Genomic DNA, 14,377 nt, shown 5'->3' on the forward strand with positions numbered 1-14,377 from the left:
CGCTGTGAGTTCGAAGTCAGCCTGGTCTACAAAGCGAGTCCAGAACAGCCAAGGCTACATAGAGAAACTCTGTCTCAAACAAACAAACAACAACAACAAAAAAAAACAAGCCAAACCAAACCAGACAAAAACAAAACAAAAAAAGATTGTAACTGTTACTCCTAGAACATTCAAGACCCAATATAAAAAATGTAAGGAGCCAAGCATGGTGAGTGAAAAAAACTTATTTCCTAATAACTTTTTACTATCATCTTCTAAGAAAAAAAAAAGAATAGAAACAAATCAAATACGCCAACACTGTAAGGACAATTTGGAGCAGGAGGAGAGGTCTGGGGATGCAGCTCAATAATGGAGGCTTGCTGAGCACACCTGAAGGCTTGCTGAGCACATCTGAAGGCTTGCTGAGCACACCTGAAGGCTGAGCACACCTGAAGGCTGAGCACACCTGAAGGCTTGCTGAGCACACCTGAAGGCTTGCTGAGCACACCTGAAGGCTTGCTGAGCACACCTGAAGGCTTGCTGAGCACACCTGAAGGCTTGCTGAGCACACTTAAAGCCCTGAGTCTGACGCTTAGCACTGTAAACAAAAGCAAAGATAAAATTAGGGTCAGAATATTTTATCTTGGCCCCCGCTCTTACCCTTAACTCTGTAAGTCACCAAACCAGCCTGCACCGTGGCTCCCGCGCACACCTGAACTGACCAGTTTAGAAACCACAGCCTGGTGCTAGTACATTTTATTTCTCAGAACTGTAAAAACATACATGATTCTACAGTAGCTTCTAGTGCTCTTCTGTGGCTAATGAATGGCCACAACTTATTGATTTTAAAAACACAAATTTATTATCTTACATTTCTGGAGTTCAAAAGCCCAAAATGAGTCCTCAGGGGCTAAAAGGAAGGTCAGCTGAGCTGTGATCCTCATGGAAGAGGCTCTGGAAAGAATCCATTCCCTTCCTTTCTCCAGCTTCTAGCAGCTTCCTGCAGTCCTGTCCCTTAGCACTCCACACTCTGGTCACACCTCCTTCTCTGACCAGGACATTACTGACTCCCCAATCCTCCCACCTCAAGATCACTGATTTGTTGCTCTGTTTTTCAGATGGGGTCTCATTTTGAAGCCCAGGATGACCTTGAACTCACTGCATAGCCCAGCCGGACCTGCTACTTACAGTAATTTTCCTGCTTCCACTCATTGGATGTTAAGATCATTAATATGAGCCAGGCATGGTGGAGAGGCAGAGGTAGATGGATCGCTGTGAATTCGAGGCTAGACTGGTCTACAGAGGGAGTTCCAGGACAGCCAAGGCTACACAGAGAAAACCTGTCTCGAAAAACAAAAAACAAAAACAAAAAAAGATCATTAATATACTTGTCTGCAAAGTCTCTTTTACCCTGTAAGGTCATACACTCACACAAGTCCAGGGTTAGGAGGTAGCTGTCTCTGAGGAGGCATTATTCTGCCCATCACATCCCTAAAAGCTCACTGGTAGATATTTTTAAAGTATGATGCTAACAAAATAAAGCTCTAGATCACCAATTAACAGCAAAAAGGTTAGATCTTAACAAGCAATGATAGAAAACCAGAGTCTATTGTCAAAGTAGCAGCTTACCCATTGTTGAGTCTATCTGAGCAAAAGTGAACTCTTTTTGTTTTGCTTTAATAGGAACAAAACAAAAACTCTTTTTGTTTTGTTTTGTTCTGCCATTACCAGATCACTCCCTGTCCTAGCTAATACCAGAGGATAAATACAAAAGAGAAAGGGGGCAGGTGCAATCACTTTTTAAATTTTACTTTCCTATATTACAACATAGGAGGTAGGAGGATACTATGAAACTGTCAGTTACAGTTACTAAATTATACATATGCATGCATGTATGTATACATGGGCATATATGTGTATGTATGCACATGTGTATATGTGTATGTATGTAGATACATAGGTATGCATGAGTATCTGTATATGTATCCATGTGTATCCATGTGTGTATATATACATACATAAGTATGTACACCTGGATATATATGCATGTGCATATGTATGCATGTCCATATGTATGTATGCACGCATGTATACATATATATGTAACATACATATGTATGCATGTTTTTATCTGGTGCTGGCAAGAAACCCAGGTACTTCCATACACTAGGCAAGTGCTCTATCAACAAGCTTCCTCTCTAGCCCTAAATAGTTCGTCAATGCAATCATTGTCCTATAAAGGTGAATATAATTTATTAAGAATTTCTAAAGAGGTATTTAATGAATATTGTTTTTTTTCATTATGAAGATTCTAAACAGAGATTAGGTCAGAGTCCTAGTCATACAAAAAGTAGCAGTGACTCAAAGTCATTGAGCTTTAACTAAGCGCAATAAGGTCCCAGGAGACCAGCAGGCATCTTAGACCCAGACCTAGTCCTAAAACCCAGGGGACAGACAAATGTCAATGAGGCTTACGAGGCTTCAGCTCCGCCACATACACAAACATATGGCACATCTCATGTGATTATATCAGATGCGCTACTCATTTCACTTTTAACCTTCAAAAACAAGTCAGTAATGGGCCGAGTGGGACAGACGAAACCGCTATTTAACACAAATGCTCAGTCCACCCCATAAAGTAAACTCTCCCAAGGTAATTCCTGTCCCTCTTCTTCCAGCCTCTTGTCAAATTACTATTTCCAGATAAGAAAAAGGTTACAAGGCAAGTGAATGTAACTTCCTGTTACCACCTACGATGTCTCCTTACCTGAACCATCCACTGACTTAAAAACCTTTCTTGTCACAAAGAGTTTGTGTCTGGGTTGATCATTTCCAGGGTGAAAATTCAAAATCTCAGTGTTCCAAAAACTGAAGCTCTTGAGCACTGCCATGGTGCTCAGGGTGCTGGATTCTGGAGCACTTCAGATTTCAGGGTTAGAGGTGCCCATCAGGACATACAGACACTGAAAAATGTGGGAAACCCTAAACTCAGAATTACCCTGCTTCCAAGCAGCTCAGAAAAAAAGATGCTCCCCTGTACACCAGCGCACACTAGCAGTGGGAGCTAGGACCCCACTGCACTGCAGTCCTGAGCACCCAGGGGCCCCACAGCATATCTCCCGTTCGGAGACCACAGCACGTCTCAGCTGAAGCACACTAATGACTAAGCTCAGTGTCTTCACAGGAAACAAAACCTCTCCTCCAGGAATGCCTGGGAGAGTTCCTTCATTTTCCATCCTCTTTGCCTAACAGCTATAAATATTGTGTGTCAATATGTTATTACAATTTCTTTTAAAGACAAAAATAATCTTGTTGATTGGGGGAGAGAGGAACTTTGTCCAGAAAACTTCAGTCTAAAAAAAGTTGGGGAGGCCCTGACAACAGCAGTCTAGAAAACACGTGAGAAACGTTACCTGTGTCTGGCCAGTGAAGTCGCAGCAGCTGACTGTCTTACCATGCAAGAGCCTACGGTTCAGGGTCAGACTAATGGTTCTGACGTCCTGGGCTGGACACATAGTTGAAGAGAGACACCACAGAAGAGACGGCCAGCCCAACCCCTCACACAGCGCCCCTTCCTGGTTAATCCATGGTGTGATAATGACACTGCCTGGCCTCATCCTGCCAATGAATGGCAAGGCACTGCAATGACGGCGCCTGGAAATGAATAGGAGTGATTGGGAATAAAAGGAGGAGGGGGAGAAGGTGGCCATGATGAAGAAATGAATAAAATGCCAAATTCCTGTTACACCTCACTGCTATACCAATTTATTCTGATATCATGATGACAAACCAAATGAAAAGATTAAAATAAATAAATAAATAAATAAAACCAACAACAAAGTAAAAGAAAAGCTGAGTTTATATCTTATACATGACTATATATAATTACAGCAGGGATTGATTTATTTAGCTCAAAATCTATGACAGGGAGTATTTTTTTTTAAATCAGTGCTGCTATTTTTACTCAAGACTTAGTCTATGCTATTAGAACAGCCCAGACTTACCAAACAATTCCTTGGGCTCCAGAGCCGATTGGTTTCAATTGCTGGTAACGTTTTAGAACAGTGAAAGTTGAGTCCGCCACTTGCACACTGTAAAACTGACCATCGCTTTTACTGTCACTCATGATGTAGTGTCATACAGTATTCTGAAGAGCTGGTACCTTCGTCAGATCCCTGAAGAGAGGAACAGAACGAATGACAAGCTTGCCAAGTCGTATACATGGAGCTCAGCTTACAGTGGCTCCAACCTGTTGTGACTTCAGACGGTGTGACTGAGATGGGAAAATCAGTTGGCCAAGCTCTCAATATTTTTGTATGTGAAAGAGGCATATACAAATAAATAAATAAATAAATAAATTTATTTTCATAAAGTCATTTCAGCCAGGCGTGGTGGTGCATGCCTTTAATCCCAGCATTTGGGAGGCAGAGGCAGGCGGATCGTTGTGAATTCAAGGCCAGCCTGGTCTACAAACCGAGTCCAGGACAGCGAATGCTACACAAAGAAACCCCGTCTTGAAAAAAGAAGAAGAAGGAAAATAAAAAGGGGGGATTTCAGTAGTATAAGACCATAAAAAGAAGGAATTAAAACAAAAAATCTCCCTAGTATATACCATATCCATACATTGTACAATGTACTCACAGACCATGAGACACATTACCTTACTAATATACTATGCTTTTCTGTTTTGTGTATTCATTGAAAGTAAATCCATTTTGAAAGGAGAATCAAGCTAGTCAAAAGAGAGAAAAAGGATTTGTCATCAGACTTGTTATTATGTATATAAATATTTATAAAGCATGTAAAACCAACAAAAAAAAAAACCAAAAAAAATTTTTTTTCTAACATTATCTGGGTGCTTTGTCTGCTGCTGGACAGTTGTAAGCTGCTGGGTGCTGGGAATAGGGTCTGGGTCCCCTGGGAGAGCAGTCAGTGCTCTTGACCGCTGAGCCACCTCTCTAGCCATGAAAAGAAGGAATGCACAAGGCAGTGAATACACCTTAAATAGGAGGGGGTGGGGGTGGGGAAAGACCCACCTCTGGAGAAAAGAATTTACACACTATTCCCAGCCATGGTAAGACTAACGTCACCACTGTGTGTCTCATCCACTTCCTTCTGGTGTGACCAGCTCTGTTTAGAAGTCTCAGCACAGATGGGAACCTGACTTCAGAATGGTTGGTTCTAGAGTTTCTGGAGAGAAGCACGTGGACTAGTCATCCAAGGTGTGGATTTGGCTAAAGTGACGAGCCTCAGAGTGAAAGTCATATGCCAGAGTGACCGTAGAGGCACTGGCACGAGCCGTGCCACCCACAGATGGGCCTCTTTCATGAAGTAAAGCCAGCCCTGGCCTTCATTCCCTGCACACACACTCATTTATAGCTGACTTCTAAGTATCTACACTCTAAACCAGTGGTCTCAGAAAGCAGTGTTCTTCCTGCTTGGGCAGCAAGCTGATTCCCTTAGGCTGGAGTGTGAAATGTCCTCCACAGCCTCCTGTTTCAACACTTGTCCTCAGAAGGCGGTGCTGCTGGAGGACAGGCATGGAGGGTAATGGTCTAACAGACCAGCAACAGGCTCCCACCAGGGTGGACTGTACCCTCGTAAACCATGAGCAGAAATAACTCCTCTCTCTCTGCTAAGCTGCTGTTATGCATTCCATCACAGTGGCTAGAAGAAAGAGAAGTGTGACTGATATGCTTACCCTGAGAAAGCCTGGATGATGTTAACTGAAAAATTAGTGAGGTAATTAGTTTAGCCTTTTAGATTAAGATGCCAACAGCAAAGTGATAGAGGTAAACATTCTACAAATGACTTTTTCCCCCCTACAGCACCATTATATCTACAGCTCCATCAAATCCCTGCCTTTTTGTTCCACTGTGATACTTAAATGTCACTTTTTGTTCCACTGTGATATTTAAATGTCACCTGGTGAGTTTTCTGCAATGATAACTTCCTTCTCAACACAGTGATGCCTAGGATTTTCCTTAAACATGGAAATAACTTAGTAAAGGCTTGAACAAAGGTGTGAGGTCAAACAGGCGGTGGAAGCCGCATGTTGGAAACAGCTCAACAGCCCACCAGCCAGACTACTGAGTCACCTTGTGGCACAAAGCCATCCCCATTTCTGGACCACCTCACCATGCTGTGACTGTCATAAATCTCAAACTTCTCTGGCAGCTCCAGAGCTCTCTGTTACAGCTGCTCACAGTCCACAGCTAGATTAGTACAATATGAGGCTAGCTTCCTTGAACTTGGGGACTAGAGCTAATTAGACTAGGCTCAGAAATTAGTCATCTCAAGATTTAAAATCATTCTAAAATTAAAATAAAACCCTCTTCTTAGGCAAGGAAAAACAATCATCTAAAAAGAACCTAGACACTCCTCCTGTTACACTTGGGCTGCATGAGAACGAAACAAAGACACACAAACACACACACACACACACTCGACAACCTGAGAAAATATGTAACTAGCTACAAATGGATTTATTCAGTTGGCATGACAATTTAAGTAAAAGGACTATAAACTGGGGTTTAGGAAAACCGTTTTGCAAGGTAGGAAGTACAGACATTCCTCAAGCAACCACATTAGCCGCTCACCCAAACCTGGATGCACTCACTGCCTCTGCTATGTCACTGACGGACCAACATAGCGCTCCATCCACGCCACTTCTACAGTCTTGGCAGTGCACTGAGCTGGGGCTATAAAGGCTTTTATAGGTCTGTCTTTTCCCCAGGCCATGAGCTTCTCAAAATGTAAGGCGATATGAGCTGGGCAGGTAACTCACTGGTAGAGTGCTTGCCTGGCATGAGGCTCTGGGTTCATTCTAGAGGAGGTGGGGGAAGAGCAAAAGAGAAAGGAGTACAACAAACAGTACAGAGACAGTCACAAAGGAAGGCGCCACAGCGGCAAGACCTGTCCTCAAGCTTGTTCACACCATGGACAAAGACACCTGCGAATACTGGTGAGAACGTTAAGGTGGCAAATAAGTAATAGCTAATGATGTACACGCATGTGACTCCTAACCCAGTAATGACAAGCCTGGAGAGGCATGGGGTGAGTACATGTGTGCAATACTCAAAGATATATGTACAAGAATGGAACACATATAACTAACAAGACTATAAACAACTCAAAATATAAAGCACAGCGAAGCCATTAAACAGAATACAGGGACTGTATGCTGGTTTGGAAAGATATCTAAGATACACAAAGGAAATAAAGCAAGTTGAATTTGAGTTCACACACTAAATGCCAATTTGTGTGCACTGAGTATAGATACACAGCACATACACACACGTGAGCACACATGTGAACATGCACACACACACACACACACACACACACACACGGAGACACAGAGACTCTACACCAGCAAGTACAGATAAATAAATGAGACATGAGAAACATTCCCTCTTCCTATTATAACTTTCTGTTCTGTTTTTAAACCACATATATACACACACACACACACACACAAAATCAAAAATTCTAAATTAAGATGAAAAGCTACAAAACGATCTTGTGACACCGGCAGGGAGGGTGGGTTTGAGATAGATGAGGCCAGAGTGGGGAGAACAGCTCAGGCTCTGAGAGACACATTTACAAGTTCTCTCAAGTCACTTGTGAGGGGTGCACTGCCATCTGAAGAGAGGAGGAAGCTGAGGTTTCAGGCCTGTAAGGAGCTGCCCAAATCCCTGCTGCAGCCCAGAACTGAACTGAGGTGTGTCTGACCACAGTGCCCTCCTTCCTCCTAGCACACCATGATACAGCTCTAATTAATGCAGGACAGAAAGGGCTGGTCAAGCGCTTAGAGCAATTTAACTGCCCCCATGCTGGGGACTGAGCAACATCCACGTCATCAGTTTCCCAACCTGATGCTGCACTGTAGAGAAGCAAACATACATCCGTGTGACATTTGGGAACCTCTGAGCAGCCTTGAGGGGCCTCCCTTCTGAACTTGTTCTGGTGGCACAGTATGCACTCAATACAGGACATGGTATTCACCTCACCACCTAAAGACTCTAGCAGATAGATGTCTTCCTGCCAGCCCTGTTTTTGGGTACCAGGCCCCTTAGCTGAGAGCAATCGGCCCACATGAGAAATGGCCACAGATACTCAGAGCAGCTTTGTCACAGATCATAGCTAAAAGTACTACAAATGCCTATGGCTGCACATCTAGACTACGGAATACTAGTCAGCGCCATAAAGAGCCACACTACTGATCTGGTAGATCTCAACTGCGTTACACAGTTGGTCTCCATATTCATGGACTCTAAACTAACTCAACCAACCATAGGAAGAAAATGTGAGTAAGATCAACTGTACTAAGGCACAGTTAGGTAGAAGCCAGAAACTCTATGTGTGGCTGGATAGTAGTGTTACTACAGATCACATTAATGTACTGCACAACTTCACATGGCCAGAAGATATTTGAAAGTTTTCATGACACGAAATGATAAAGATCCAGATGGGATTTGACCTAATTTAAACACTACACCTTTGAGAACATCACAGCACGCCACTAACAGGCATAATTTTTATGTTTTCATGTATCAATTAAAATTAAAACCTTGGAGAAAGTCTATCCGTATTGAATGTGTACAGTACATTTTCCTGTCATTTCTCCCATTATGTAATATAATAACCTTGTAATATTTGTTTTGTATTATGAGTGTTCTAGACATGGTGGGAGGCCAGTGAGAAAAGGTGCACGAATGCTGCATCGTTTTATATGACTTGAGCACCATGGTCTCCGGCATCCACCTGGGAGCTCTACCCCTGAGGATGCTGGGAGACAGCTGTACTTACTGAAGTAAGTGACCCTTTGAAAGGTCACCTCATAATATAAGGCCCTACAGGTTCTTCAAATGACAAAGTTGCAGATGTATAGAACAGATCTCAGTTGCCAGGGATTATGCTTGGTGGGGACTGGTGAGTTAGGCAGCTACAAAGGGGCAGTACAGAGACCTTGGAGATGCTAAGAAGGTTCGGGAATCTGCACATGATAAAATGCCATTGAACTGCACACATACTGTAGCTATGCCAACTTCCTGTTATGATACTGTACTGGAGTTATATAAATATGCAATCAATGGAGAAAACTGGGTGAAAGGTAGGTGGGATTTTGCAGCTTCTTGTAGGTCTCTAATTGTTCACAGTAAGGAATTTTTTTTAAAAAAGGGAGATCTGGTGAAAACACACAACAGTTAGCTGAGCGTGGACTGGGTAATTCTAGCACATGGGAAGCTAAGACAAGGAGGATCCCCATGGATATAAGGCCAGACTAAGCTACACAGTGAGCTCGAGGTCACCCTGGGCTACAATGTGATCTCATGTCTGAAAGGAGAAACAAACAAACAAACAAACAAACAAAACTAAAACAGAAACACCAAAAGATAAAAGCCAACAGAGAAAGAGAATTGAAAAGACATGAATCAATAATCACAGCATAAACTTGGCTCCACTTTCAAATGATTTACAAAAACTATAAAATACAAGACACCTAGAAATTTGAATTTTGACTGGTTACTCAATGTTATAAAAGAATTATTCCTTTTAAAAGTTTAAGAGCTGGGCATGGGGGCACACCTTTAATTTCAGCACTCAGGAGGCAGAGACAGACAGATCTCTGTGAGTTTAGGCCAGCCTGGTCTACACAGCTAGCTCCAAGACAGCCAGGCTACACAGAGAAACTCTATCTCAACAAACCAAAACAAAACAGGCATGGCGGCCGATGCCTTTAATCCCAGCACTTGAGAGGCAGAGGCAGGTGGATCTCCATGAGTTCAAGGCCAGCCTGGTCTACTGTTCTATCTATAGAGCTAGTTTCAGGACAGCCAGGGCTATACAGAGAAGCCTTCTCTCGAAAAACAAAAACAAAACAAACAAACAAAGTTTAAGAGAGCTCTATCTTCTAGAAAAGTGAGGTAAAAAGTTCATGGGTGGAATGCTGTGATATTTAGGATCTGCTTCAACATAATGTGGGGACAGTTTATGCACTCTGCGATCAGGCAAGAAACAAGACTGCCAGAGTTAAAACGTGTACAAGCTGGTACTAAGCTGTTTGTTTTTGAACGTATTTGAAAGTCCCCATTATAAACAATTAACAGACTGCTGTTGAAATCAATTCACACATGGGCCAAGTACAAGTCATCAAGAATTTTTTTTTTTAATAAAATTGTCACCTTCCTAGCCAGGAGGTATGGAAGGTAACTTCATATAGATATAAATAGCAGCCCTACTGACAAATCAATAGTTTTCTTTTAAAAACCAGGTTTTCGTTTCATCTTATATATAATATTTTTTTAAATTACATTGGCATTTTTCTTTATGCAGAAGGTTAAAACTTTTTTCATTTGAAACTGACAAATTCAAGTATACCTTTGACCATTTATTTAAGAGAGGGAGCAAAGCCATTTTCATCTGTTAACAAGTTATTATAAAGTCCTAGCTCCTTGCAAATTAAAACCTCAGGAAAACCAAAGCTCTCCAGAGATTATGCTCCCCCAAAAAAGACAATTATTTTTAACCACGCAGGACTCTTCCGAAAGGGGGGAGGGGGAAAACATTTATAGATGGGCTACTGTTCTTGCAGAACAAACTGAGAGCCAAACACAAATAGAGCTGAGAGCCGTAGATTGAGGGGTGATCTGGGTTCGGGTTCTGCATTGAGGCTGAAGCACGGTGAGCCACCATTTCTTCCTCTGTGAAACCCAGTTTCATAGCTGCCAATCACAGGGGCCAGCCACACTCAAATGACTATCTGGCTGGGATCTGGGCTAACCCGGCCTAGCTCTTCTGGCTTCAGGCTACTGTTCCTGCTCCTCCTCACTGCTCCTCCCTCCCACAGCCCTCTCCCTGCTGCATGAGGTCCGCACTTAGGCTTGGCACCAAATAGCTAGTTTTAATTAGCTTTTGCCAACACTAAAAAAAAAAAAAAAAAAAAAAATCAGAGTCCAAATACAAATTTGGAATCCTGGCTTTTACAAAAACTGCTGGGCAAAAAATTCTTGACCTCTGGGGTCTCTGGCACCCCACAATCCCACACTTGCTTTGGAGGGCTGACTCCTGGCTCCACACTGGGCAAAGTTCCTTGCTGATCTTGCCCTTTCACTTTCTGTGTCTGTCCCTGCTCAAGGCTCACCAGCACCCCCACCCCATGTTCTCCATTTCTAGGGCACAGACCCTTCACTACAGCTGGTGTCATATCCTGTCCTAGAACTGTGTGCATGCCAGCCTGCTCTATGGGACTCCTGGGTTCTCTGGGGGGAAGGTACCCTGTTGCTATCTCTTTTGTGTCCCTAGAGCCCAGCAGAAAGCATGACCTAGATAATGCAGAATTCAGTGGATAACTCCCGGTTGTGTGGAAGGAAACTCGAAGTGAAACTCTTACCAAAATATAGCAATTTTCTTATCATAAATTGTTCTGACAGCTACTAGAAAGAGATCTTTAAAAAACATTAAAAATATTTCACAAAAAGAGAATAAGAGTCTGTTTGCTTACAGTTTTTACTCGTTAAAAGTCACTAACATAAACGGACAAAGCAGAGGTAACAGGCAGGCAGGATGGTCTTATTGCTCACTCACTGAGCTGACACTACTGGAGAGAGAGACTATACCAGGCAACTACCTGTATTCACAATGCTACAGAATGGAATAGGGCAATAAATCAGACAGCATCAAACCAGAGTATGTGTTAGAAGGAAAATCACGAAACTGATGAGCTAGAATGAGTAAAGTGGGGGGGGGGGGGCACAGGGGGGCACAGGGGGGCAGGGGGGGGCGAGGAAAAGGGGTGGTCAAGGAAGGCCTCACCAAAAACAAGACACTGAATCACAGGTCAATGGTTCAATATGAGAGGGAGCAATATGAGAGAGGCAACGGGGTAAAAATCATGTAGACAACTCCGAAACATGGGAAATTGGAAGTGCAAAGGTCCTGAGGTAAATAAATGGTTTTGGCAGGTGAGGTAACTGGGATAGAGCTCAGCTTCTGTTAAGAGGGGAAGGAGTGGCAAAGGAGGTGGGCAGGGCCCACTCTGGCTCTGCTGGGCACTGAAGATGAATGACAAGGCACTGGGAGGGAGCAAGAAGTGGGGGGAGGACTCTAAGGGGATGAGGGAGAGTTCCTATGACACTCATAGCAGCAAAGGAGCATTCACCCACCCAGGTGCCCTCAAATGTGCGCCCTGGGCTTCTGCCCCAGCGCTTTGAGATAGTCACAGTGCCTAATAACAACCCCGACCAAACCCTAGACATTCTACCACTACTCCGAGGAGAAATCAGAGGACCGAGGAGGGTCAGAGTCACCGCCAAGGTCGCAGGGACCAGAGCCCAGGCTCCTGGGCATGCAGCTAGGTGCAGCAGCGTGCTTCACAGCTGGAGGGAAGGCATCTACAGACCCCTGCGGCCAGATCGGCTGGGGCCCGGCCAGACAGCGGGCCTGCAGCCCGGGGATGCAACCACCAGGCGGGAGAGAGTGGCTGCAGAACCGTGGCTAGCCGGGCGGTACCGAGCGGCCCACACCCCGCGCCCCGCAACCCAGGCCCTGCGCGGCCCGAGCGGCCCCGCCAGGCCTAGCCGCCCGCCGGGCTCACCTCGGCTCCGCGCCGCCGCGCCGGAGGCAGAGGGAGGGCGCACTGGCGGCGATGCGTTCTGGCGGTTCCCGGCTCCACAGCCCGGACCCGGCCGCCCCGCCCCGCTCTACTCCGCCCCGTCGCCGCCGCAGTGGGTGTGAGGGGCGCGGGGCGCTACGACCCTTCCGGTCCGGTTCCCTTCGGCTCCGCTGCTGCTGCCGCCGCCGCCGCCGCCGCTGCTGCTACCGCCGCCGCCGCGGCTCTCAGTCTGACGGATCCTTGGGCCAGCCAATCAGAGCAAGGAGAACTGGGCCGGCGGGGCCAATCGCAACAGGGGGCGGGCCGAGGCTTAGCAGTGAGGGCGTGGCTGGAGAATTGGTGTGGGCGGGGCCAGTGGCGCGCTCTGGATATCCTAATGCAGAATGGCGCCCCCTAAACTGCTCCAGAGCCTGGCCATCTGCTTGTGCACGCGCGTCCGGCAGTGTACCCTCCGGGCTAGGGATCTAGGCCAAGCTAGGACTATCTCCTAAGCCCGCCCCCCAGGGCCAGGGGCCCGCATGCGCCAGAGAGGGTGGACCAAGAGGAACGGGAGCCAGGGAGGAGCGAGACATGCATGACTTTGCTACAGTCTAAGAGTGGTTGTCAGGCCTCGTTGCTGCACGTCCAAGTGGAGAGGAGGCTTGGAATAGGACTGGAGATGACTGGTTAGACAGGAGTCCCGGACAGTATCAAGGCTTTGGAGCCTGGCAACCTGGAGTATAACGACCCCGGAGGAGTAGGGAGAGGAAGCGCGGAGCCTTGGTATCTATTACTCGCTAAGGCGGGTGCACTGCGCATGCCACACTGAATGGGCTCATAACAGGGGTGCGGCCAGATGTACAGAGAGAGGGGGTTGGGGAGACAGTGACTATGACCCTGGTGAGTCAGTAATGGGGTATGGCCTAAAGGGGGCTCTTGTAAGGGACAAGTTTCTTCTTCGGTGTAGAGGGACAAGGAGTGCGTTCAGTGTTGAAGGGCTTCTAGACAGCGATCTTTGACATTGCGGCTTTTGTTGCCTCTCCTGCAGCCCCCCGGCCTCTCAGATAGGTTCCAGCAAGTCTAAGGTCGTATAAGATGTTTGCAAAGCACAGAAGTTGGTATGCTGGCTACTCCGTGTTTTGATAGAAAGGCTGCAAGTGAGACAGGAAGATTGGGCACACTGGGCAAACGCTCAGGGAGCTATAAACAGGACAGGCTGAGGGCTGGCCTTAAAGGGACTGGAAAAAAATGGAGACAGTAGTTGACAAGGGTTGACTGCGGTGGTGGAGCTGTAATCAATGGATGCCAAGGAGTAGCCAGGGAGGAGTCCCCTGCATATAGGAAGGTCAAGAGACTAGGAGGCCCCCGGAATCTCAGCAGTACTGAGTCGGGGTGGTGGAGGTAGAAGGATAGAAAAAGGGATCCGGTCAACCATGGGGTCCCTGTCTTGTGCTTTTCTATTGCTGTGACAAAGCCCAATGACCAAAAACACTTTGGGGAGGAAAGGGTTTATTTCGGCTTACACCTTTCAGGTCACGCTCTATCATTGAAAGAGGTAAGGAACTCAAGGCAGAAAGGAAGCTGCAGGCAAGAACCAAAGCAGAGGCCACGGAGGAACACTGCTTACTGACTTGCTCAGCCTGCTTTCTTACACACCCCAGAACCACCTGATTAGGCATGGCCTAGGTCCTCCCACATCAATCACCAATGAAGAAAATGCCCCCACAGACTTGCCTGCAGGCGGGTCTTAACGGAGACATTTTCTCAATTAAGATTACCTATTCCCAGTTACGACTAGGTGAA

General features: G+C 45.7%; 1 protein-coding gene across 4 annotated transcripts in view; it reads right to left on the minus strand.

Moving 5' to 3' along the window:
* The window catches only part of MAPK9 (mitogen-activated protein kinase 9), a 45,769-nt gene extending 32,949 nt beyond the window's left edge, over positions 1 to 12,820 (minus strand). For 3 of the 4 annotated variants that reach the window (XM_084761901.1, XM_084761902.1, XM_084761904.1), the window contains exons 1-2: positions 12,578 to 12,820; positions 3,984 to 4,154 (exon numbers count right to left, since the gene is read on the minus strand). In XM_084761901.1, the coding sequence (XP_084618027.1) occupies positions 3,984 to 4,105 (122 nt within the window). In that variant the 5' untranslated portion in view covers positions 4,106 to 4,154; positions 12,578 to 12,820. Of the gene's footprint in view, positions 1 to 3,392; positions 3,634 to 3,983; positions 4,155 to 12,577 lie in introns of those variants that run through there. The other variant, XM_084761903.1, reaches the window with a different exon arrangement.
* Positions 12,821 to 14,377: the final 1,557 nt, after the last annotated feature.

The sequence above is a fragment of the Acomys minous genome (genome assembly GCF_964271855.1).
Source record: "Acomys minous genome assembly, chromosome: 16".
NCBI classification, from domain to species: Eukaryota; Metazoa; Chordata; class Mammalia; order Rodentia; family Muridae; genus Acomys; species Acomys minous.